The 25,319-nt window shown below is 34.6% G+C and overlaps 5 protein-coding genes across 5 annotated transcripts; 3 read left to right on the top strand and 2 right to left on the bottom strand.

Annotated features, from left to right (window-relative positions):
• The first annotated feature begins 252 nt into the window (after positions 1 to 252).
• LOC108327485 (UDP-glycosyltransferase 72B1) lies at positions 253 to 1,775 on the top strand. The gene has a single exon (XM_017561181.2). The coding sequence runs from the start codon at positions 265 to 267 to the stop codon at positions 1,660 to 1,662; it is 1,398 nt and encodes a 465-aa protein (XP_017416670.1). The 5' UTR covers positions 253 to 264; the 3' UTR covers positions 1,663 to 1,775.
• A 2,746-nt stretch (positions 1,776 to 4,521) lies between these two features.
• LOC108327484 (probable methyltransferase PMT2) lies at positions 4,522 to 5,587 on the top strand. Its single transcript, XM_017561180.1, has 2 exons — positions 4,522 to 4,906; positions 5,382 to 5,587. Exons 1-2 carry the CDS (start codon positions 4,522 to 4,524, stop codon positions 5,585 to 5,587), a joined length of 591 nt encoding a protein of 196 aa, XP_017416669.1.
• Positions 5,588 to 14,745: 9,158 nt separating this feature from the next.
• On the top strand, positions 14,746 to 16,354 carry LOC108329040 (hydroquinone glucosyltransferase). The gene has a single exon (XM_017563020.2). The coding sequence runs from the start codon at positions 14,823 to 14,825 to the stop codon at positions 16,218 to 16,220; it is 1,398 nt and encodes a 465-aa protein (XP_017418509.1). The 5' UTR covers positions 14,746 to 14,822; the 3' UTR covers positions 16,221 to 16,354.
• A 449-nt stretch (positions 16,355 to 16,803) lies between these two features.
• On the bottom strand, positions 16,804 to 18,455 carry LOC108329037 (hydroquinone glucosyltransferase). Its single transcript, XM_017563018.2, has one exon. It carries the CDS (start codon positions 18,430 to 18,432, stop codon positions 16,987 to 16,989), a length of 1,446 nt encoding a protein of 481 aa, XP_017418507.1. The 5' UTR covers positions 18,433 to 18,455; the 3' UTR covers positions 16,804 to 16,986.
• A 476-nt stretch (positions 18,456 to 18,931) lies between these two features.
• LOC108329039 (hydroquinone glucosyltransferase) lies at positions 18,932 to 20,634 on the bottom strand. The gene has a single exon (XM_017563019.2). It carries the CDS (start codon positions 20,486 to 20,488, stop codon positions 19,079 to 19,081), a length of 1,410 nt encoding a protein of 469 aa, XP_017418508.2. The 5' UTR covers positions 20,489 to 20,634; the 3' UTR covers positions 18,932 to 19,078.
• Between the last annotated feature and the right edge of the window lie 4,685 nt (positions 20,635 to 25,319).

Genomic DNA, 25,319 nt, shown 5'->3' with positions numbered 1-25,319 from the left:
AAGCAATAAATAGGAAGACAAATATAAGGAATAAGATAAAAGATTTCAAACTTTTATTTTTACAAAATTTAATATTCTATAAATTTCAATAATTAAATTATTTCCATAAATTTTTAGAGTTAAATTCTCTTAAAATTTTCCAATAAAAGAGACATTTTTCTTATAAAACCTTTAAAATACTCCTGAATGACTAGTCAAAACCCTCTAGTCAAAACCACTGCATCGTTTTGAGAGAAACAAAACCATAGTCTTTGGTCTGTGTTCATGGCAAAAACAGTTCATATAGTTGTTGTTTCTAGTCCTGGTTTCAGCCACCTTGTCCCTATAGTTGAGTTCACTAAGCAACTTGTCAAACTTCACCCAAATTTTCATGTCACCTGCATCGTTCCCTCACTTGGGTCACCCCTAGAATCCTCCATAGCTTACCTCAAAACTCTTCCTTCAAACATTGACTCCGTCTTTCTTCCTCCAATCAGCAAAGAACAGTTTCCCCAAGGACAATACGTCGGACTCCAAATTCAACTCACCGTTACTCTTTCTCTCCCATCAATTCACGAGGTTCTCAGATCCTTGTCATCTAAAGTTCGTTTAACTGCATTGGTGGCCGATGTTTTTGCATTCCAAGTCTTGGAATTTGCAAAGGAGTTCCATGCCTTGTCCTATTTTTACTTTCCTGGTTCAGCTATGGCATTGTCACTGCTCTTACACATGCCAAAACTTGATGAGGAGGTTTCGGGTGAGTTAAAGGACCTGGTCGAACCTATAAGGTTACCAGGTTGTGTACCACTCTTGGGGGTTGATCTTCCTGCTCCAACCCAAAATCGATCAAGTGAAGCTTACAAGGGTTTTCTTGAACGTGCCAAAGCGATGGTTACAGCTGATGGGATTATCATGAACACCTTCTTAGAAATGGAACGAGGTGCTATAAGAGCATTGGAAGAATCGGTAAATGGGAAGATCAAACTGTACCCTGTGGGACCCATTACACAAAAAGTGTCAAACAATGAGGATGATAAGTGTTTAAAATGGTTGGACAAGCAGCCAGCTTGTTCAGTGTTGTATGTTTCTTTTGGAAGTGGTGGAACACTGTCTCAACACCAGATCGACGAGCTAGCTTTGGGTTTGGAATTGAGTGGTCAAAGGTTCTTATGGGTTTTGAGAGCACCAAGTAATTTACCTAATGCTGCTTACCTTGAGGCTGCAGAGGAGGACCCTTTGCAATTCTTACCAAAAGGGTTTTTGGAAAGGACAAAGGAAAAAGGTTTGGTTGTGGCTTCATGGGCACCTCAGGTTCAGATCCTTGGTCACAGTTCAGTTGGTGGGTTCCTGAGCCACTGTGGTTGGAACTCGACTTTGGAGAGTGTGCAAGAGGGAGTGCCTCTGATAACGTGGCCACTCTTTGCAGAGCAGAGGATGAATGCAGTGATGTTAGCCGAAGGACTGAAAGTGGCATTGAGGCCAAGATTTAACGAGGATGGCATAGTGCAAAAGGAGGAAATTGCAAAGGTGATAAAGTGTTTGATGAAAGGAGAAATAGGTAAAGGAATGCGTGAAAAAATAAGGACTTTGAAAGATTTTGCTGCTCATGCACTCAAAGATGGTTCTTCAAAACAAACCTTGTTACAGTTGGCCAGTGAATGGGAAAATTTGAGTGGTAATTAGGAAACTAGTTCTTTTTTTTTTCTTAAATTGTTCTCTAAATGTATGCTCTTCATAATTTGTTTCATTTCTACATTAAGTGATTAAGTGGTTATTGGTGGTTGAGTTGTTTAGAAGATGAAAAGTTGAATTTCGAGTTTGATCATAGAAAAGTAGACGTTATTTTTAAGTCATTTCTTGCAAGCAAAAGTCACTCAATGTCAAAAGTTGTGTAAACTCTCAAGGACATAAACCACGAACTCAAGCCATTTAATGCATAAGACACCTGTATATCCTCGTAATAGAGTAATGAAATAGAACAATAGTATTCCATATTTGATTAGCTTTGAACATATAGACAATCTTATTAATAGGGATGAATAAAATTAATTGAATTGAACTAAATTGTTAAAAATATAATGAGCTAAAAAATAGTTAGTTTGAATTAAATTGAAAATTAGTTCGATTTAGTTTTGATAAAAAATAAGTTGAGTTTGGTCGAATTGGTCTCGATCGAATTTGGTTGAGATGATCACGATCGAAACTTAGTAGGGTTGGTTTCGATCGAAATTGGTCAAATTCGACTAAGTCAAGCCTGATTGAAAATTAACAAAATTTGTTCAGAACAACCACGAATGGTTGAGAAGATCCCAATCAAAAATCAATCTAATTTGACTGAATTTAATTCTGAACGAAAATGGGGTATGCACTACTTCTATCCTCTCTATGTATTTATTAAGATATGAAAAATAAAAAAAAAATCTAAATTATCATTCTTAAAGATATAATAGTCTTATCTTTTCCTATAATATCTTTGAGATGATGGTAAATATGTTTTAATTTATCTATAATGATCAACTTGAAATTGACTTTAAAAGGCTTTATGTTATGGCAATATAGATAACCCTCCAACCTTAATTCCATATATCTTCTTCCAAAATAAATGGTTCAATAGTTTTTTATCCATGGAACTTTAGATGATATAATTTTATTATTACATTTGGTTGGAAAAGAATTGGGGTTAACATATTTTTTAAATGTGGTTAACTATATTGAAAATTTGGTTAAATGAGAACTTTTAGTTTAAAAAGTGACTCAAGGTGTAAAATATTTTTGATAGCGACTTTTCACAAGGGTTATAATTCATTAGGTATAAAAAGTGATATAGACATAACTATAATATTTTAAGACTTTTTATATAGGTTGGGGCTCTAACTAATATAAAAAGTTTTGGTGGTGACAATAACACTTTTTATACCGGTTAGACCAAGAACTAGTATAAAATGTGATGTAGTTGCATTTTTGTATTATTGAATAAGTTTTTCTATTCAGATTAGTCACTTTAACTAATATAGAATGTTTAATGTTCTTCTTCTCAACCTTTTTTGCTCCTCAAATTTCACTTCTTCCCAACTCTTCTCTACACTACACTTAGCTCCCCGCTACACTACAATTCACATCGTTGACCCTTCAAACTTGACAATTTTGTTTGTCATTGATCATGCTCTTGTCATTAATGCTCACATTCATTGAGGGTTCTGTCGCGGCTTACAATCGTCATTAACCCGCTCTCATCGTTGGTGACTCATTATTGGTGGCTCTTGCTCTTTGGCGTCATTGATCATGCTTTGGTCACCGTTAGTGGCACATTTCCTTCTTCTCGCTGTTATCGCTACATAGTGCTTTGGTATATTTTTTAGATAAGCTTTATTCTAGATATGCTTCATTTTTTTTTTATTTCATTGCTTGTGCTTTTTTTTGAATTTTTAATGGTTGTGTAATATTAGTGACTGTGTAATATTTGGTTAATGTTAATTATTCTTAAAATATATGTTGGTTAACAGTTAGCTAAATTATTAGCGTTTAGTCTTATAGGATAATTTGTCCATAAGCCATTGTATCGCAGCAACTAGTCGTATTCTCTTATAAAAGATGATGCTTAAGACACAAACAAAACAGAAAAAGTTAAATAGTTGCATGTGGCACCACAATGGTAACCATGGTAATAGGTAGACAAGAATGGCACGTCTAACCAAGAAGGATTACATAACATTTACAATATCTCTACGCTACAAGAACCGTAGTTCCTCTATATTGAAAAATAAGTACGGTCTTGAACCATCTCTAAATTACAAACATAAAAGATAAACGTCTAATGTAATCTAAACTAAGTTAAAAATCCGGCTAACTTAGTCTCCCTTAATGGGAGGTTGCAGGCACGCACAAAAGGGTGCTTTCTTCTTCTTTTTCTGATAGTTTCTTCTCGTCCCATGATATAGATAGTCTCGCAAAAGGACTTTTGAATTTCGTTCATTTATCATCGGTTAGTGTTCCAATGAGTATGGAATGAGAAACTTTTTACAATAGTTGATTCTTAAAGGTTTAATACCTTATTTTGTCCCTAGTTTCGCTCGAAAATGTCAAATTAGTCCATCTTTTTAAAAATGCGTCAATTACGTCCTCACTTAATAAAATTTGCATCAATGAAATCCTTTCCGTTAAATTCGTACAAACGGCGTTAATTATTTTTCTCTCTCTTCTACTTTTTCTGCTTTTTCTGCTTTTTCTGTGTAACGCAGCAGCTTTTTTTCTCTCTTCTACTATTCTTCTTCTCTCTCTTCTACCAAATTAGTACAACCTTTAAAGTCACACTTTTTCTCATTCAGTAGTCATCACAACTTCTTCTTCTCATAACCCTTTGCAAGAAGGAAGATTCATATTGAGAACACTGTTATCTCTGTCTTCCTTCATCTTCTTCTTTATGCAAATCAAGGGTTATTTATTTATTCTTCATCTGATGGTTCTGACATACAAGTCAAGCAATTCAAACATTGCGATGATCGTTACATTGATTTCACGCCTTGTCACGATCAAATGCGAGCGATGAAATTTCCTCGAGAAAATATGGCTTACAGAGAAAGGCATTGTTTTCTTGATGAAGACAAATTGTGTTGTCTCATACCTGCCCCAAGAGGATATGCAACACCATTTCCGTGGCCCATGAGTCGTGATTATGTACCATATGCAAATGCACCTTACAAGAGTTTGACAGTTGAGAAGGCTGTGCAGAATTGGATACAATATGAAGGAAATGTTATTGCTATGTCAATTGCACCAAGGGACTCTCATGAAGCACAGGTTCAATTTGCTTTGGAAAGAGGTGTTCCAGCAATCATTGGTGTTCTTGGAACAATAATGCTTTCCTTCCCGTCCAGAGCTTTTGATATGGCACATTGTTCTCGCTGCTTGATTCTATGGGGTTCAAATGGTGAGTGTAACTATGACATTTCTACTCTTAAACAATTAAAATATATCTTTTAGATCAATAAAAAAGTTTCTTGGTGTCTCTTGTGTTGATGATTTCGTAAGTTATTATGTCCTTTATGGATGACAAACAATTTTTTATGATATATGCATATATACCAATAATGAAGCCTGATTCAGTTTTGTATTGATTGTAAATTAACAACTTAGAAGGTTGTCTTGTCAAGTTCTTTGATTTATTCTCCCGTGCTTAGACAACCTAAATTTATTTTGAGTACTTAAACTATGGCCCTGCTATTTCTTGTTAAGATGATGCTCAAAGTCCCATTTTTCTTATATCAGATCAATCTGTTTTTTAATTCACTTCGGTTCTTGGTTTATTATTAACTGTTTGATATTGGGCTAACAAAATTATTACCTTGGCTTTTTGGTAGTAAGAAATATTTTGAAACTATATTTAATGGAGCTTTTTTTCTTAGATGGAATATACATGAAGGCAGTGGACCGGGTTCTTAGACCTGGTGGTTACTGGGTATTGTCTGGTCCTCCTATCAACTGGAAAATGCAGTTTCGTGCGTGGCAGCGTCCTGAATATGAGCTTGAGGAGGAACAACGGAAGATTGAGGAAATTGCTAAACTTCTATGCTGGGAAAAGAAATATGAAAAAGGTGAAACTGCGATCTGAAGAAAACAATTGCAAAGTAGTGATTGCACTGAAAGAGAAACTCAAACAACAATGTGTGCAACCACATATTCTGATGACTTTAAAGGTTGTACTAATTTGGTAGAAGAGAGAGAAGAAGAATAGTAGAAGAGAGAAAAAAAGCTGATGCATTGCACAGAAAAAGTAGAAGAGAGAGAAAAATAATTAACGCCGTTTGTACGGATTTAACGGAAGGGATTTCATTGATGCAAATTTTATTAAGTGAGAACGTAATTGATGCATTTTTTAAAGAATAGACTAATTTGACATTTTCGAACGAAACTGAGGACAAAATAGGGTATTAAACCATTCTTAAACTGGTATAAAAAACATAGATGATATATAAAACATTTTTCTCTAATAATTTTTTATATTTCTAAAATTGATATAAAAGATGGATTTTTTTTATATTTATATGATAAATGGTATAAAAAGTGTTTTTTAACTGGTGTTAAAAAGTTTTTCTACATTAATAAAGAATAACAATAACCATCACGTGAATTCCTTTTTAAGTAAATGATCTGATTATTATTATTCATTGTAGCTTTAGATGAGACAATATTATTGATTACTTTGTTACACTTATTCGGAAAAAAATTGGGTTAATATAATTATTAAATGTAGTAAACAATACAATTAGATATACAATCAATTAAGTTTTCCAATAAATTTATATAATAAATATTTTATTATAATGTTTTATTCATATATACAAACATTAAAAGCCAAAAAGTATATACATTTAAAAATGTTTAAAGAAATATATTTTATTTTTATTTAAATATTATAAACTAAAATATAAAATTTATTTATTTATCTGTTTTAATTATTATTTGGATAAATATTTACAAGTATTATATTACAATTAATCAACAATGAATAGGAAATCTTAAATATTTTAAAACGATTAGATAAACTAATATATATATATATATATATAATTATCTTTATGTTATTGTTTTGTATAAATCCGTATTTTTCTTATTTCTACGCAGCTAATGTAACTATTATTTAATTTGTTTATTTGGGTATAGTTTCAACTACTACAAGGGGCTACTCCTACACTCTACATTTTTTCCCAAATCCTAACCTTTAAACTCTCAATCTAATTACTTTTGTATCCTTCACTACGTATTGATTGGCTAGATAATAATTTTTGCTTCTAATACATCATGCAATAATGCCACTTAATAGTGTTGAAGTTGTGTAGGCCAACGTATTGGTTGGTGTACCTGAAAGATTTCTCAAATATAAAGAATATTTGGTGCATATGCGCTTACACCATCGCATCCTCCACTTTGAAATGCGCAAACAAAGATAAACCCAATTTTGCTTAGATTAGAAAAAGATAAGGATTTGTTAAATTTATACGGGTTAAACATTTTTTTTTCGTAGTGAAAATTGAAATTAGCTTTCATTCAAAACTTTGATCTAATTTAGTCATTCAATTTTATAAATATGTGGATTTAACCCTTTTAATAAATCTTTGTTAAGTTTATTTAATGTTTTAAGCGTATTTCATGATAATATTTGAGTTGTTTACATTGTTTGACATATTTTTTCTTTAATGTTAATGAAGAAATACACTTGAAACCTCAAATAAACTTAACAAAATTTTATTAAAAAGACTAAATTCACGTAGTTTTAATGATGAGGGACTAAATGTGAAAACAAGATTGTCTAGAGACTAGGTCGTCTAACAACTCAGGTTTTGAAGTTTAACAAAATCATTAAACGAAATATCACTTTGTATGAAAAATTGTATTACAAAAAGAGTGTCTAAGATAAAAATTTGATATTTATCGATTTTTTTGTAACAACTCGTGACACCCTAAATTTAGGGTGTTACATTTGGTATTAGAGCCAGGTTTTCAAAAAAACTTTTGGGGTTTTTGGGTAGTAAGCTCATCTAACTTTTGTTGTGTGACTGTGTGGATTGCATGTGTTTGTGTATGACTGTATGGAATAAAGTGATTAAATGAGTATTATTGTTGTGTATGCAAAAAGATGTATCGTAGATGACGATCACCTACCAACATCGCTGAAGTCATTGCTCGTGCTTTCAAGCAGATGATGCATGCATTACAAGGACAACATGCATGAGCTATCCCGAGGCATTGTGCCAGTATGAATGACTATTTATGTTATAATCCATCGAAGTTTAATGGAAAGGCTACTCCTTATGAGGCAAGTGACTAGATCTGCAGCAAAAAAAAGATATTTGGAGTGATAGATTGTACTAAGGAGCAGAAGTTCTCTATTTTATGCTAGCTGGGGAGGTAGACTATTGGTGGAGGAGCATGAAGCAAGTGATGACTGTTCAAGGAGAGGAGATCAGCTAAGTGACTTTTAGGGCAAAATTTTTGTAGTGTTATTTTCCTAAAAATGTTAAATATGAAAGGGAAGCAGATTTTTTGATGCTACAACAAGGAAGCAAGACTGTGTAGGAATATGTGTCACGTTTTATGTACCTCTCTAGATTATATACTTAAACCATGAGTGAAGAGTGGAAGTGCAAGAAGTTTGAAAGGGGTTTGTATCCTAGTCTGATGAGATTCATAGTACATTTGAGGATTAGGATATTTTCGGAGGTGGTAGAACAATCTAAGATGGAAAAGCTAATGGAAGAGAGTCAGAAGCGTGTGGTGAGGACTTAGAAAGGTGTTTCCTCTAGAGATAAAAATTAGAAGAAACCGTATGCTAGGCCAACGTAGGGAGGTTCTAGAAGTGTGAGGTGTTATGAGTGCGGGGTCCCCACATCAAGAGGAATTGTTTGAAGTTGGCAACTCCTAAGAGTAAAGAGAAGAAATGATTTTCCTGCCAAAAGCTTGGACATTTGTGCAACTTCATGTCTAGAGAAGAAGATCGCAAGGGAGGTTCCACATACACATAAGTTTCACTGAAGTACCTAAAAAACACTAGGGGGGTTGAATAATGTTAATGGAAAAATTTTTTCAATCCTTTTGATATAGCACGTTATCGAGCTTTTGAAATTTTCTTTTAAAAGCTTGGAAGCTCAACTCAATAAATAGATATGAATGATTCAATGTGTTATTCAGAATATGTATTGCAATGTTTTGTAAGATCTTCCTTTATGAAAAATAATCGTTTAGCTTGGAAGATTCTTATGTTTGGAAAATAATCGTTTAGACAAGAGAAAATATAATTGAACATAAGTTATAATGATAGTATGTTTTGTGTAATTGTGAAATTCTCGGGAATAATGGATTATCACTTGTGATAATGATTATCCTAGTTCATTTTTGTTGAAAGTGGAGAATTTGATAAAGAATGGATGTAGACCAAGCTTGAGGAGTTGTGAAATGGGATGATAATGAGATTAATGGTTATGTTCAGGGTGAGTTCTGACTTGTGTTAGAGATTGGAGCATGAATGAGTATTTGGGTGTACCTGAGTATGTGCTTGATGAGCATAAGAGTGAGGGATATGTTTACTTATTGTACCCAGTAAATCTAGAGTTTATCTACGGATATGTGCTTCCTTTTGTCTTGTGTGCAAAAAAAGGGTTCTTGGGGTATTGAACCTTCCTTTTGTGCGAGTAATGGTGTTTTCCTTGTGCTTATGTGACAGAAGTACATGTTCCTTAGTATGATTGCGAGACTACTCGAGCATATCTAAGGCTACAAATGGCCTGTAGGGAAAGCTACAAGTGGGTGAGGTACGGTATAAGAGTCAGACTTATTCTTTCCATTATGAGGTTTATAGTTTTGTGGAAACTCTAGTGTTGATCATTATAAGGGTATTCATGATGGCAGTACACGTGTTGATGATCGTAATGACAATGACGCTCTAGAGGAATATTATTTTGATAATAGTGGTATCACGTGGTGTAGTTACCATAGGTGTTGTTGAGAGGATATACAATTAGTGTGTCTTTATGATGTTCGTGATAACCTTGAGGATTGAGGATTAACAATCGAGTATTTTAAGATGATTGAATTGTTTTGTTTTATAGGATTAGGAATTTTATGGTTAATACTTCTATATGTGGGGTGCTTGACTATTGTTGATATAAGCAATATGTATGTATCATGTTTTATGATTGTTTTATTGGTAGCTTACCCCATACATGTTTGTGTTGTGTGTTTCTGAATGAAATTATCGGCGATGATCTATAACGTGTTATATGTGAGCAGATGATGTTGTAGATATTGTTGAGACATGATAGATTTAAGAGATGACGTACGGGGCAGACTTGGGATTGTCTTTTAAAGTTATTGTATTTGAACTTTTGAGATATGTAATTGGAGTTCTTTATTTCCTTAGTTATTTTCATTATTGTTTAGTAATGTAAATGGATAAAGTTTTTGGAACTATTATTTTTTTAATAAATCATAGCGCTTATTTATTGAGGTTTTTGAAAAGTACGTTTTCGCGCTATGATAAAGTTTGAAATTTATCGGCTTTTTTGTAAAAACTCATGACACCTTAAATTTGTGGCATTACAAAGCGCAAAAACATACAATATATAAAGAATCTTATATGCAAAACATAAGAATGTCGAAACTAAGAAAGGTTTCTAAGGGAAAAGCCAAGATCATTTAGTGATTTCACACATCTTATGGACTAACGAACTGCACTGAACAAAATATGTCTGACAAAGTATTATCCTTCTGAAATCCACAATGCGAATAGGAAAACGAGGCGTAAGAGAACTACTAAGGAAAAATCCTTTGTAAGATGCACCATTAAACGATGTCTTTATTTAATGCGTCAATGAGTGTTTTGTTGAATGCAACGAATGCTAAAAGATTGCTAAACAATTATTAAACGAACTCTATAAATATAGCTTGATAGATGAAATGGTCAAAAATATGTTTTAGTAAAACACACAAAAAATCTTAAACATAATCCAATAACTCATAAGAGTCTTGCTAAATGAACTTGTAGAATATCTAGCTAATCAAGCTAGAAAAACTCTTACTATAAAATGATGTCTTTGGTAAATGCACCAAAAGAACAAACCTTGTTTCAAAATCACATAATAAGAAATGTCTTACGAAACACACTCTTGAACTCAACGAGTATCTACTAAACAAAGCGCCAATTACAAGAAACCTCTCGTAGGCTAAATGATACCATGTGCCCAACATGTTTTCATCCAACGATGAAACTCTCATGAGACATTTGGTATCTTCACTAGAAAGCTCAAACAATCCAATCCTACTTGAACAGTAGAAAATGTGAAAAACTTTGTTGTTTTGAACAAGCATTAAATGTTTAACGTTTAAAAACAAAAAAAAAGTAATAAGAGAAAGGACATATCTTCTGCATGCATATCTACTCTCCCTTGTGTAGATTTCCTATTCAAGCATCCATTTGCTCTATCAAATACAAGTCAGAAATGGACGTTAGAGAGAAAAAGACATTTGTTGAACGATTTTCTCATCAAAAGTCGTGCCAAAGAGATTGTAAATTCTGAAGAGAATTAAAATATGTTACATTTAACTTTGAGGAGTTAAATGATAGCTAGACATGTGTGTTTAGTGGAAACGAAGAGTAGGTGAAACTCTGACGTATAACTTGGTGAAATTAAACGGTAGCTAGATGAGATTGTCTAGTGGAAACTAGGAATGAGTGAAAGTCAACTAGGCAGTGTATCTGAAGAATACCGTGAAAGCGTCTAGGGATACCAGGTGTGGGTGATATTTGATACTAGAAGTGGGTGAAACTCAGTTAAGGTCACAGTAATGGCGGTTAGTAGGTTGACTAGGACAATCAGGAGTGAGTTAAACTCAACTAGACATTGTATATGGAGGATACTAGGGATACTAGAAGTGGTGATATTAGGAGTTGTGATACTCTATACTAGTCACAGTAACGAGGGTTACTGCGTTTAACTAGTAAAATCAGGAGTGGTAAGAATACTTATATGTACTTCAATGAAAATCTAGTGGAACCCTCTAAGTTACCTTAAAGGAGAACTAGACATAGGTCAGTTGAGTGAACCAGTATAAAAGTTGTGTGCTATGTGCTATGTCCTAAATTTACAAACGTTCACCTTATGCGGAAAACAAATCCTTAACGTGCACACCCGTTAAAAGACACCTTCTTGTTCAAGAGTTACTTCTTCCAATGCTACGAAGATACACTAAATACCGAGACTATAAACGCACCTATCAAAACAACGTTTATAGCATAAGAACTAAGTTGCTCATGAGGATCATCCAATCTTCATCTTATATGATCAAACTTCTGATTCAAAAAAGATTTACAGTAATATTATTCAGCCCCCTTCTAGTGTTTCATGTTACTTTAGTCATCTAGCTCTGTGAACAAGTCTTATAACAAAAGGGATTTAAAACACTTGGTTGTTTAACTCAGAGGGAATTAAAAAGTTTTAGCTAATTGGGCTAGTGTAAAACAAAGAGTGGTGAAACTTATAAAATTAGGAATGGTGAAACTCGTGGTAACTCTTTAAAGTTAGTGGAAGCATGTTATTTCAATAAGATAGACTTATAACAACTGGGCCACTAAAAATTTCAATTAGAGTTCATTTATTATCTCCTTAAACCTTACCTAACTTAAGCGTTGATATATATATATATATATATATATATATATATATATATATATATATATATATATATATATATATATATATATATATATATGTGTGTGTGTGTACCCAACCCGAGAAGATTTAAAGAATTCAATAGCATAGAGAAATTATTTTAACCAAATCATAATAACTCGTGTTGTTAGAGTAGTAAAGAAAAATGTTTAGTATGAACAATAAACCAAAAGGGAGGTGAATTGGTTTCTTATCGCAACCGTGTGCTTTTAATAATTTTCTCTTAATTTTAATTTCCTTAACGAATAATTAAATAATAATAAAGAGTAAGGAAGAGAGAAAATTGCACAGATAAATTTATACTAGTTTAGATGACAAGGATCATAAGTCCAATAAACTATTTCAATCACAAAACCAATATACTATTTCAATCACAAAAAGAAAAGTTTAAGGCTTTAGAAAACACCTCTCTTGTTACCAAAAGAGATGAAACACACTTCCCCTGAAGTCCATAAGGGATGAACACCTCCTCTGAATGCTTCACAAAGGATTAACACTTTCTTTGAATCTTTACAAAAGATGACAGACTTCACTTAGCAATAGTAGCAACACTCAATCACAGTCCTAGTGAAAGTTCTCGCTCTTGCGAACACCAAATTCTCAAAGCCAAAGCACAAGGGTTTCACAAACCCTCGATCACAGTTTTCACTATTCAAAACAAATAGATATGTTTTCGTGTATTAGAATGAGAGTCTAAAACATCTTTTTAAAGACCTCACTCAAGGATACTTCCAAAAATCTGTTGTCAATAACAACCAAAAACATGCCTAAAAACTCCAATGGCTAGTCGTGATAATCGATTATGGTACGTCATAATCGATTATGGATAATCGATTATCATAGACTGGTAATCGATTATTCCAAAGCAAAAATTGAGTTTTCAGCAACCTTTTAAAATATCTATGTGATAATAGATTATCTTAAGTAGCTAATTGATTATTGCAGAGCTTTTTGACTCCAAATTGAATTTTAAAGCATTACATACAAGGAGGAATCAACACAAAATAAAGTCCTATACATAAATATACTTAATAAAAAAGCTTTAACACATAAAACAAGTCTTCGTGAAGGTCTTTTAGCAAAGTAAACACTTGAGACACTATTTAGACATCATCAAAATTTCTAATTTTATGATTTTTCTAACACATAGTAGAGTCCAAATAAGTGGGGTAAAAACCATATATATTATTGTTTAAAGATGAAGTATAATTTTTAAAATAAAATTCAAGATAAAAAAACCATTTAATTCTTATTTTAATTTATATTATAAGAGACGTTAATCATTTCATTAAAATTTTTAATAAATATAATAAATTTTAAAAATACAAAATAAAAACCAAATCTTTAAAAGAATAGTTTATGATTAGGGGCAGTTTGTCATTTTACTGGGGGGTCGGTCCGATAGTCTTATTTTAGTGGGGGTGTTGCTCTCTTCACTACCACCCTATACTTCCTCCACCTCCCCACATTATTTTAAATACAATTATATCCTTAAGTTAAAAAGATTTTTACTTTTACCCTATTTTAAATAATTTGAAACCCTAATTTTACTTTCCCAACATCCACCCACGGAACTCTCTTCCCCTTTCTCCATTTTTGTTTCACCTCCCCACCTCCCGCACTTCTATTTCTTTTTCTTCCCAGTTTTTTTTTTGTTTGAAAGCTTTCATTGCCGCCATGGTGTGAAGGAGCGTCGCCGCCGTGGTGTGGAGGAACATCGAGGAGCGTCCAGAGCATCAATCAACCAGCGTGAGGAAGTATACATCAACGGAGAACGGATGTCTCCTAATAAAACAAACTCTAAAATAAAAAACGTAACCTTTAAACGGAGGTGACATCTTCAACGGATGTCAACATCCGTTTAAGGTAAAATGGATGTCGACATCCGTTTTTCCTTAAACGGATGTTGACATCCGTTGAAGCATGTTGACATCCGTTGAAGCATGTTGACATCCATTGAAGGATGTCACCTCCGTTTAAAGATTACATTTTTTATTTTAGGATTTTATTTCAAGGTTTATTTGAATACGAGGAAGCACGACACGCACTGCACCACTCCACGTACTACACCACAAGAGCGACACTGTACCACGAGAGGGAGACTACTTGATAATTCTTTCCACCACCACCAACCTTTAACTTGTAGTATCTCACAACGACGAAAGAAAGAGAAGAAGAAATATAATGTTAAAATGAAATAAAAGTATTTTACTCATGTACGGGACTAGAATAAGTTATTAGTGAAATAGGTTGTGAATGGGTAAAATTAAAAAATAATAACCCTAAAAATAAAATTTTATTGAAGGACAAAATAGTAAAAAAAAGATAAAGGGAAAAAAGTACGGTGGTGGAGGAAGCAACATCCTTTTAGTGGATCATCCACGGTTTGGGCTAAAACAGCCTACGTATCATAATTCAAAAAAAAGAAGCAATTTAATTAGTGCGTATGGGCTTACATCATCGCAAGAAAAGATAGAAAAAACAAGGTTTGCTACGTGGATAACAAAAAGCAAATGATTTGGTATATTTATACGAGAACAGTCTAGTCACAAACACAGCATCATTTGTAGCTTTTCCCACATTTTAAGAGACAAACAAAACCTTAGTCTTTGGTCTGATTTGATGGCAAAAACAGTTCATATAGCTGTTGTTTCTAGTCCTGGTTTCAGCCACCTTGTCCCTATTGTTGAGTTCGCTAAGCGACTTGTCAAGCTTCACCCAAATTTTCATGTCACCTGTTTCGTTCCCTCACTTGGGTCACCCCCGGAATCCTCCATAGCCTACCTTAAAACTCTTCCTTCAAACATTGACTCCGTCTTTCTTCCTCCAATCAGCAAAGAACAGTTTCCCCAAGGACAATACGTCGGACTCCAAATTCAACTCACCGTTACTCTTTCTCTCCCATCAATACACGAGGTTCTCAAATCCTTGTCATCTAAAGTCCGTTTAACTGCATTGGTGGCCGATGTTTTTGCATTCCAAGTCTTGGAATTTGCAAAGGAGTTCCATGCCTTGTCCTATTTTTACTTTCCTGGTTCAGCTATGGCATTGTCACTGCTCTTACACATGCCAAAACTTGATGAGGAGGTTTCGGGTGAGTTAAAGGACCTGGTCGAACCTATAAGGTTACCAGGTTGTGTACCACTCTTGGGGGTTGATCTTCCTGCTCCAACCCAAAATCGATCAAGTGAAGCTTACAAGAGTTTTCTTGAACGTGCCAAAGCAATGGTTATAGCAGGTGGGATTATCTTCAACACCTTCTTAGAAATGGAACCAGGTGCTGTAAGAGCATTAGAAGAATCGGTAAATGGGAAGATCAAATTGTACCCTGTGGGACCCATTACACAGAAAGAGTCAAACAGTGAGGCTGATGAGTGTTTAAGATGGTTAGACAAGCAGCCTCCTTGTTCGGTGTTGTATATTTCTTTTGGAAGTGGTGGAACAATGTCTCAACACCAAATCGATGAGCTAGCTTTGGGTTTGGAAATGAGTGGTCAAAGGTTCTTATGGGTTTTGAGAGCGCCCAGTAATTTACCTAGTGCTGCTTACCTTGAGAGTGCAGAGGAGGAGCCTTTGCAATTCTTACCCAAAGGGTTTTTGGAAAGGACAAAGGAGAAAGGATTTGTTGTGGCGTTATGGGCACCTCAGGTTCAGATCCTTGGTCACAGTTCAGTCGGTGGGTTCCTAAGCCATTGTGGATGGAACTCGGTTTTGGAGAGTGTGCAAGAGGGGGTGCCTCTAATAACATGGCCACTCTTTGCAGAGCAGAGGATGAATGCAGTGATGTTAGCGGAAGGATTGAAAGTGGCATTGAGGCCAAGATTTAAGGAGGATGGCATAGTGGAAAAGGAGGAAATTGCAAAGGTGATAAAGTGTTTGATGGAAGAAGAAATAGGTAAAGCAATGCGTCAAAGAATGATGATTTTTAAAGGTTTCGCTGCTCATGCACTGAAAGATGGTTCTTCAAGACAAACCCTGATAGAGTTGACTAGTGAATGGGAAAATTTGAGTGAGAATTAGGAAACTATTTCTTTTTTCCTTAAATTGTTTTATGTATTAGTTGTGCTTTGAGTGCTATTCCTAATTTGTTTCCTTCCTGCATTGAGTGGTTTGGAAGATGAAATTACTTTTAAGATGAATTTAAAGTTTGACCATAGAAGAGTATATGTTATTTTTTAAGTTATTCATAGCAAAAATAACTCCCAACGTCAGAAGTTGTGTACACTCTCAGATCAGGACACATTTAACAACATACTCAACCCAGTTAAGGCACAAGACAGATGTATATATAAAAAATTTTAAAAAATCTAAAATTTTTAAAAACAACTTAAAAAACAAGTGTCAAGACAAACCAGCTCAACCCTTAACCCGTATAAGGATGGGTTATTATTATTGACTCGATTCTATGCAATAAATCACTCACAAACTAAACTAAAATAAATAAAGATAACAGAGTTAACAAGGTGATGGGCAAAAACATCATAGAAATATATACTCGTTACTTTTTTAAAACATTTAAAAAGATAACAGAGTTAACAAAGTTAAAGATCAAATTAAAATTTATGTTTTTTCCAAATTAAACTATCACCCATATGCAATCGTCTTTAGTCGAACAAAATTTGGCGATCTTGAATTTGATGTCTTCAAAATAGATAGAACTAATATTATATTTGGCTCTGCAAGAGGCAGCAGAATTGAAATATCAAACTGTGTCAACAGAACCAGAGTTTATTTCTAGTGCTTCCCTCATTTTAATTTTTCCTTTGAGAAAGGAATACATTTTACACTAGGACTGTCCCGCTAAGCTCTCTATCTGAGTGCCAAATTGGTAAAGTGCCCTTGTGGAGGACCCATGTTCTTCCAAAGCTTCAGCAGCTGCATCTCTGAGCTTTTCAATTCTTCCACGAATCAAACGTCCTTCTTCACCCACCATCAGACCCTTTATCACCTCCGCAATTTCCTCCCTCTCAGCTATGCCACTGTCATTGAATTTTGGCCTTAAAGCCACTTTGACACCTTCTGTTAACAAAACCGCATTCGTTCTCTGTTCAGCAAACAAGGGCCAAGCAACCATCGGCACTCCCAGCACAATACTCTCAAGTGCTGAATTCCACCCGCAATGAGTTAAAAACCCACCGGTTGAAACGTGACCAAGGATTTGGGTCTGTGGTGCCCAAGAACGAACAACAAAGCCACGACCTTTGGTTCTCTCCAAGAACCCATTTGGTAAAAACTGTAAAGGGTCATCACTAGAAGCACCAAGGTAAGCACCATCTGCAGAATCACTGGGAGCTCTCACTACCCACAAGAATTTCTCACCACTCAACTCCAACCCGAAAGCTAACTCATTCATCTGTTGCTGAGAAAGTGTGCCTCCACTTCCAAACGACACGTACAAAACCGATTTAGCCTCTTGATTCTCCAACCAATTCACACATTCTGAACCCTTTGGATCATTGCTGGACCCCGTTTGAACATTTGGCCCAATCAGATAAACACCGGAACTTTTGCTGCTGCTGCTGCTGACTCTGTTATGTTCCTGCAAGGCCCTCTCACAACTTTCTTCAATTTTGGAGAAGCTGTTAACTATAAAACCGTGAGCGTGAGAGAGTCTCTTGCAGCGGTCGAGAATTAACTTATAAGCAAGAGTAGATCGGTCTTGAAAATGCGAGGGAAGATCGCGGCCTTGGATTGGTACACACCCTGGAATGTTGATGGCTTCTTTGTGATCTCTGTATTCGCATGAAATTTGCTGGTGTAAAGATGGCAAATGGAGGAACACTGAGACTGCCATGGCAGAATGAGGGAAGTATACGTAGGACAAGAGTTTGAGCTCCTTTGCTATTTCCAGCGCCTCGTTTGCGAAAAGATCGGCAATTAGAGCTACCAGAGGCGTGGTTGAAAGGAGAGACCGTAGTGCGTGTTGGATGGATGGTATGGATTGAAACACTGCGAGTTGGATTTGCACTACTGAGAGAGCATCTTGGGGTAGGTCCCTTTTGTTGATGGGAGGGAGGAAAGTGCAGTTGATGTTGGAAGGAAGAGATTTGAGGAGAGTGAGTGTGGCAGGGAGAGGTGCATCTATGGTGGGGAAGATGCAGGTCACCTGGAAGTGGTGATGGACATGAACCAATCTCTTGCAGAACTCAACAATGGAGGCTTGGTGGCTGAATGCAGGGATCGAAACTACTGCTATGTGGGTTGTTTTCGCCATTGAATCTCTGCTGTTCATTCAGACCAATGGTTTGGGATATATGTATATATAAACTCTATGATAATTACTTTGGAAGTTATCTATAAAATGGTTTCTGATTAGGTTGAAAATGAGATTTTTTTTATACCAACAAAATAGAAATTGAAAATGTTCTGTCTATTTGTATGTTTCTGATCTGTCTGTATCTTATTGGTGTAGAGATTTGAGAATGTTGATCAGTCTAAGTTGACAACTATGGTTTTTATTGACTTTCTTTTCCATTGGCTGTCTGTTACAAGGCACCTTCCTCAAAAATTATTGATGGGTCTCAAGGGCATATGTTTTAGGAACATAAACAATAATTGTTGGATTATGGATAGACTTCAACCATATACAATATAGAATTGTATTTTGGAGTAACAAAGCATGTTCTTGGTCTTTGTTTTGACAGGTCAAAAGAAAAAAATTGAAGCCCCGAGCAGATGCAAAGAATATTGATTGTGATGAAGATAAAAACGGAATGGAACTAAGCAACGGATGAATAAAATTCTCTGTCTTCTCATTATAAATAAAAACACCAAAAGAACCATTACAAACCATCCATTCAATCTCACGAAGAAAACAAGTGTAGAGAAACACCCAAAATATCAAACTTAGAGCAAGGTATGTAAGAAGAACAACATTACTAAATCCCTCTGAAATTTTCCCAATGGTTAGCCAACTGAGACAGTGTCTGTGTTGAAGAGCCACCATCCTTGAGTGCATTAGCAGCAGAATCTCTTAAATTCCTCATTCTTCCACGCATTCCTGCACCTTCTTCTCCTTCCAGAAGACACTTAATCACTTTTGCAATCTCCTCCTTCTCCGCTATGCCATCCTCGTTAAATTTTGGTCTCAATGCCACTTTAAGTCCATCGGTTAACATCACTGCAGTCATCCTCTGCTCTGCAAAGAGTGGCCATGTTATCAAAGGCACTCCCTCTTGCACACTCTCCAAAGTCGAGTTCCAACCACAATGGCTCAGGAACCCACCAACTGAACTGTGACCAAGGATCTGAACCTGAGGTGCCCATGAAGCCACAACCAAACCTTTCTCCTTTGTCCTTTCCAAAAACCCACTTGGTAAGAATTGCAAAGGGTCCTCCTTTGAAGCCTCAAGATAAGCAGCACTTGCTGAATTGTTTGGTGCTCTCAAAACCCACAAGAACCTTTGACCACTCAATTCCAAACCCAAAGCTAACTCATCGATTTGGTTTTGAGACAGTGTTCCACCACTTCCAAAAGAAACATACAACACTGACCAAGGTGGCTGCTTGTCCAACCATCTTAAACACTTATCAGACTCATCAACCTCATTGACTGAACCCTTTTGCGTGATTGGACCAACAGGGTACAATTTAAACCTCCCATTTCCAAACTCTTCCAACGCTCTCACAGCGCCTGGTTCCATCTCTAAGAACGTGTTGATCAACACCCCATCAGCTGTAACAATTGCTTTGGCACGTTCAAGAAAATGCTTGTAGATTTCACTCGTTCGACTTTGGGATGGATCCGGAAGATCAACCCCCATGATTGGTACACAACCAGGAAACTTTATAGGTTGAGATAAATCTTTGAATTCACCTGAAACTTCCTCATCAAGTTTTGGTGCGTGTGCAAGCAGTGACAATGTCATAGCTGAACTAGGGAAGTAAAAATACGACAAGGCGTTGAACTCCTTTGCAAACTCCACCGCCTTATATGCAAAAACATCAACCACCAATGCTGTTAAACGTGCTTGGGAGCACAATGATTTCAGCACCTCGTGTATCGATGGCAGAGAAAGATTAGCAGTGAGTTGAATCAGGAACACGGGGTGTACATTCTGGGGTAATTGATCTTTGCTAATTGGAGGAAGCAAGATGGTGTGAATATTTGAAGGAAGAGTTTCAAGGTAGGCTTTGGAGGATTCTGGGGGTGGCCCAAGGGAGGGAACAATGCATGTCACATGAAAATTTGGGTGATGATTGATAAGTCGTTTGCTGAACTCAATTATTGGAACCAGATGAGTGTAACCAGGACTTGTAACAATAGCTACATGAATTGCTTTTGCCATGAAAACAGACTATGTATAAACTATAGAGTGTGGTGTTTACCTATATCAATTTGTGAAAGCTTCATATATCATGTTCACACACTGGTTTAAGAATTCTCTTATATAGCAAACCACCCCATTTTACTTAATTCAATCTATAAAACTTACTGATAATGTTATATCTTTGATATATTTTTATATGGTATGGATTCCCTGCCATCTTCTTGTTACATAATGTTGGAAACCCAAGCGTAAATCTAAATAACATTATATAAAGGTAAAAAAATTATTAATTCATTATCTTAGAATTTAAGGTAAAAGTGATATAAATTCTTTATATAATTGAAATCAGATTATTAGTGTTATATCTCTGAAGTGAATAACAATTTATTACAACCAATAAGAATAAGACTCATAGCCTTCATAATGGAGGTCGTGATGATGTGAGTGCATATGTACTAAACCACTATTATACCGTTCCCACTTAATTTGTTTTTCTGGCTCGTCTTTTTCTTTTGCTTGATGATGTTTACACACACTTGTTTGTGTTTTAATGGCTGCGCTTCTGAGAGCTTTGATTCTGCCTCGTTGATTTAGAAGACAGAATTACTTTTGTCAACTTTCCTAAAGTCTTTTGTTTTCGCTCGATTCAATGTTTTTAGCGGGTTAAGCATAGTTCCTCTTTCTGATAATGTATTTAAATCAATACTGTTAATTATTTTTCTCCTTTTCGGTATTGGTTTTGTCTTTTATTCTTTTACTCTCAATAATTCATATAAATAATGTAAAAGTTTGATGCTTTGAAAGACATCTTGGGTGCTTAATGATTGAAATATCTTTTAACATTTAAAATACGAAATCACTGAAAAATAAAAGAAAAAGGAAAGTATTTTATTACAAGAAAATAAATGTTTAACGTGGGTCCAATACTGACACCAACAAACAAACAAAAAGTCGATCCTAAATAAATTAGGTTAAATGATTCTCTATATTTTTCTGGCCAAACTCTCAAATAGATTTTTACAGTATTTAATTTTGAAAGATTAGAAATAAATAGAGTTCTGCTGTTGAATTGAACTAACATACACATTAGAATTATGTTGATGTGGATGCTGATATTAATTTTTTAAATAACGTGATAAATTGTTAGATAATTTTAACTGATCTGAGGTGAATTTTTGTTTTTTTTAATTAAAAAAATTAATTAAATTAAAAAAAATTAATTAAACTAAATTGTTTTTTAAAATTAGAGTTTTTACCAGCTACCATTTCCCTCCCTCTATCCTTTTGTGTACCAGCCACCATTAACACTGTTTAGTCATCATCTTCATCACTCTCAAAACCATAACTGCATTATTTATTAAAATTAGGGATTTTGTTCGAGAGTTTAGGGTTCACTGTCCATCAATGGTGAAAGAGGAATTTGATGGTTGTCGCGCCTCAACTGTGAGTTGCTGTGAGGACACCACCACTGCATCTCAACTTACACGCGCCACCACAACCACCAACCATGACCACTATGCGCAAACTGCAAAGACGCGAGAGACTCCTAATTGTGAAACCCAGTTCGAGAATCATCATCTTCTTTGTTCATCACCATTGCTCTCACCATGAATCCAAATCACAAGCGACCCAAAGTCAACAACCATGGCGAACCTAAGTTTCGCGCATCCTCCATTGACTCATCAACATTAGCACCTTCGCGAAACCTAAATCGCGTCCCAGTTCAATCGTGCAACCTCCATGACCGCCACGACAGAGATAACTATCCAACTTGCAAAGAGAAATCAGAATCATAAAATCAGAAATAGTAACAACCCATTCAAAAAAAATCGTTCAATCTCCTCCATGAGCGAATCCTTCGAACATCCATCTACCGCGAGAGAGCCATAAGTCAAAGAATCCAACATCTTTGTCCCAAATCTCTTCAAACATCAACCCTACAAAGGAACCCTAATTTGAAGAAGCACTCAATTTTTCCTAATTTGTTTTTCACAAATCTTAATTCGAACAAAGGTGCTTGGTATAATTAAAATTTTCCCAATTTGTTAATTAAAAAAATATGAATTTACATGTAACAATCACCTTATTACCATATAAATTATATCACATCATTTAAAATATAAACAATCAACATGCGTACATAGCACTCAAACGTCGTTAGTCCAATTTAACGACAAGCTTTATTTGTTTCAAAATTTCAAAAATTAAGGACCCAATTGAAAAAACCAATAACTAGAAGTACTATTTGAGAGTATGGCCAAAAGATAAGATCTATCGAATCATTAAACCAATAAATTATTAGCATTAGATTGTATCGTATCCAATGCAATTTTAAAACTATAGACCCTAATTTGTTAGGGTCGACTTTTGAAGATAGAGTCATTTAAATTAGGTTTAATGTCTCCTAAAGTCCCTATTTTCGTCCAGAATCTCAAATAGGTCCCCTTCTTTTTCGGCGTCTCAATTGGGTCCTTATTTTTGTAAAATTGGATCAAATAAAGACTTTCCGTCAAATTGATTAAACACCGTTAAATAGGATGTTACGTGGCATGCTGACGTGACTAAACTGTGTTTTTTTTTATTTTTGAATTAAAAAATGAAGGATAAATAGTGCTGAAAGGGCAAAGTTGGAAATGAAATAAAATTAAGGGGTGAAAACCAGCTTTCCCTTTTCGTCCATACGATTCCTCCAAAACCAACTTTCCCAAAATTCTCCATGATTCCAATTTCAGCTTCCAATCTTCATCCCATTACCATTCTTCTTTCCAAGTAAAACTCTCAAACGTCTACGCAACAATCATCCATCATCATAACTTTATTCTTCTTTTCAAGTAAAACTCTCGGATTTACAACAAATTAAAGAAAGAGTTCCAGCAAAACTTGGATAGGCGAAGCAACGTTCCTATGTTTCACTCTGATCTGGAAGTTTGAAGGAGAAGCGGCAGTGGTGGCACGTTCTTGCTCTGATAGTGGCTCGCGTGGGAAAAGAAAGAAGTTGGAACGATGGTGTGTGGTGGCACTTCCAGTGCGGAGGGCGTCGCCGGTGATGATTTTGGCCGGCCAGAGAGAGCCACGGTTGGACTGGTTCGGTAGAGGCAGGGGTTGTCGTGGAAGGGAGTGAAGGAGAGAATATAAAGGGAAAAAAATTACATATAAACTTAAACTGTGTTGAATTCTGCAGGTCTTCTTTCTGAATCATCCTCCCCCTACCCCTTCCTATTATTTTATTCCCTCTTCCAAACCTCAGTCCTCTAACATGAACAAGGGAAAATGGAGAATTTTTCTCAACCCCCCTCCCTAATAGCATCTTGGGGCCTGCCATCCCTACAGCCCACACCACGAACAAGAACAGCCCACACCACGAACAAGAACTATAAGCTTAACTTTTAATGCCACGTAATAAAAAATTACATTGTCAGCATATTCTTCTTAACGGTGTTATCTCAATTTGACGGAAAGCCCCTATTTGATCCAATTTTACAAAAATAAGGACCTAATTGAGACGCCGAAAAAAAAAAGGACCTATTTGAAATTCTGGACGAAAATAGGGACTTTAGGAGACATTAAACCTTTAAATTAATATTAATTCATCTTTTAAACTGATTTTTAATTAAAGCAGTTTAATATTAATTTATTTTAAAATTTATTTAATTTAACATTAATTTAGCTAACATTAAATAAAATTTATTTTTAATATTAGTTTAATTTTTATCAGTTTAACTACATTTAATGAAAAAATAACTTAAAAAAAGTTATGGTACAATGCGTTGATGTTTAATAAAAACACTAGAAAACAAAAATAATGCATGAAGAAGATGAATGTGAAAGAAGAAGATGAGTATGAATTCAATGAAGCAGATGAGAAAAAGTAAATGTGATACGTGCGGATGAAAAATATAAATATAGATGAAAAATATAAATATAGATGAAAAATATGATTGACATTGAAAGGTATAAGTGTGAGAAGATTTTTGACTTTGAATAAACGTGATGAGCTTACCTAAAAAGTAGGAGAGGAAAATTAAGAATGAAGAGGTTTGACATCTTTCTGTCTAGACTTTTATATTAAAAAATATTTTATTATTCATATTCGTTATCATTAATACATACAAATTCGTAATATATAGATTAACTAATACTAACTTAAATAAATATAAATACTAAAAATAAATAAGATCAATGTCAATTTAGACTATGCTAATCTTATTTATTTTTTATACTTAATTTAGTTAGTGTCGACTAATATGAAAATAACACAAATATTCATTTCTTCAAAAAATTAAAAACTAATTTTATACCTTTTAATATTTAAAAAATAAAAAAGCTAATATTTTGTGTTGTATTAGAGTCTATTAAAGGGACTCTAATAACATTGCAATTGACCTATGTTAATATTTAGAAACTAATTTTATATTTTCTTAAAGTAATTTTTTTTTTACTTTTTGGTAATTTAATTATTCATTAATATGTTCTAATGTTTGAAGAAATTTCCTTTATAATGCTTTTAGGAAAAGCTAATCCTTCTTAGTCGTTGTATATGTAACACGTTAAGGAAAATATCAGGTGTGCATCCTTCAATCATCCTTTTACAATTGTGGTACTTAATAAAATAATAATAATTATATTTTCTTAATTTGTTTATCTCAAATTATTTTATATTCTAAAAATATCATGTATTGGTATCTGTTTTTACTTATATATGAAGTGTGAATCTTTGGTGGACAAGTGAAGAGATTTGAGTGGCTTAACGACTCCAAATGAATACTCTAGAGATTAAACACAAACAAAAATCTTCCTACAAAAAACTTTTCGATGTTCAAGTTAGTAAGATAGTTTTGATATACCTGAG

The sequence above is a fragment of the Vigna angularis genome, chromosome 2, assembly GCF_016808095.1.
Source record: "Vigna angularis cultivar LongXiaoDou No.4 chromosome 2, ASM1680809v1, whole genome shotgun sequence".
Classification (NCBI taxonomy): domain Eukaryota; kingdom Viridiplantae; phylum Streptophyta; class Magnoliopsida; order Fabales; family Fabaceae; genus Vigna; species Vigna angularis.
Note: the sequence above shows the minus strand (reverse complement) of the source record. Positions and strands in the feature narration are given on the sequence as shown.

Bases quoted from the DNA above. Each gene is read 5' to 3' on its own strand.
- LOC108327485 (XM_017561181.2), top strand. From the start codon at position 265: ATGGCAAAAACAGTTCATATAGTTGTTGTTTCTAGTCCTGGTTTCAGC.
- LOC108327484 (XM_017561180.1), top strand. From the start codon at position 4,522: ATGAAATTTCCTCGAGAAAATATGGCTTACAGAGAAAGGCATTGTTTT. The intron at 4,907-5,381 runs GTGAGTGTAACT...TTTTTTTCTTAG, and splicing joins GATTCTATGGGGTTCAAATG to ATGGAATATACATGAAGGCA.
- LOC108329040 (XM_017563020.2), top strand. From the start codon at position 14,823: ATGGCAAAAACAGTTCATATAGCTGTTGTTTCTAGTCCTGGTTTCAGC.
- LOC108329037 (XM_017563018.2), bottom strand. From the start codon at position 18,432: ATGAACAGCAGAGATTCAATGGCGAAAACAACCCACATAGCAGTAGTT.
- LOC108329039 (XM_017563019.2), bottom strand. From the start codon at position 20,488: ATGGCAAAAGCAATTCATGTAGCTATTGTTACAAGTCCTGGTTACACT.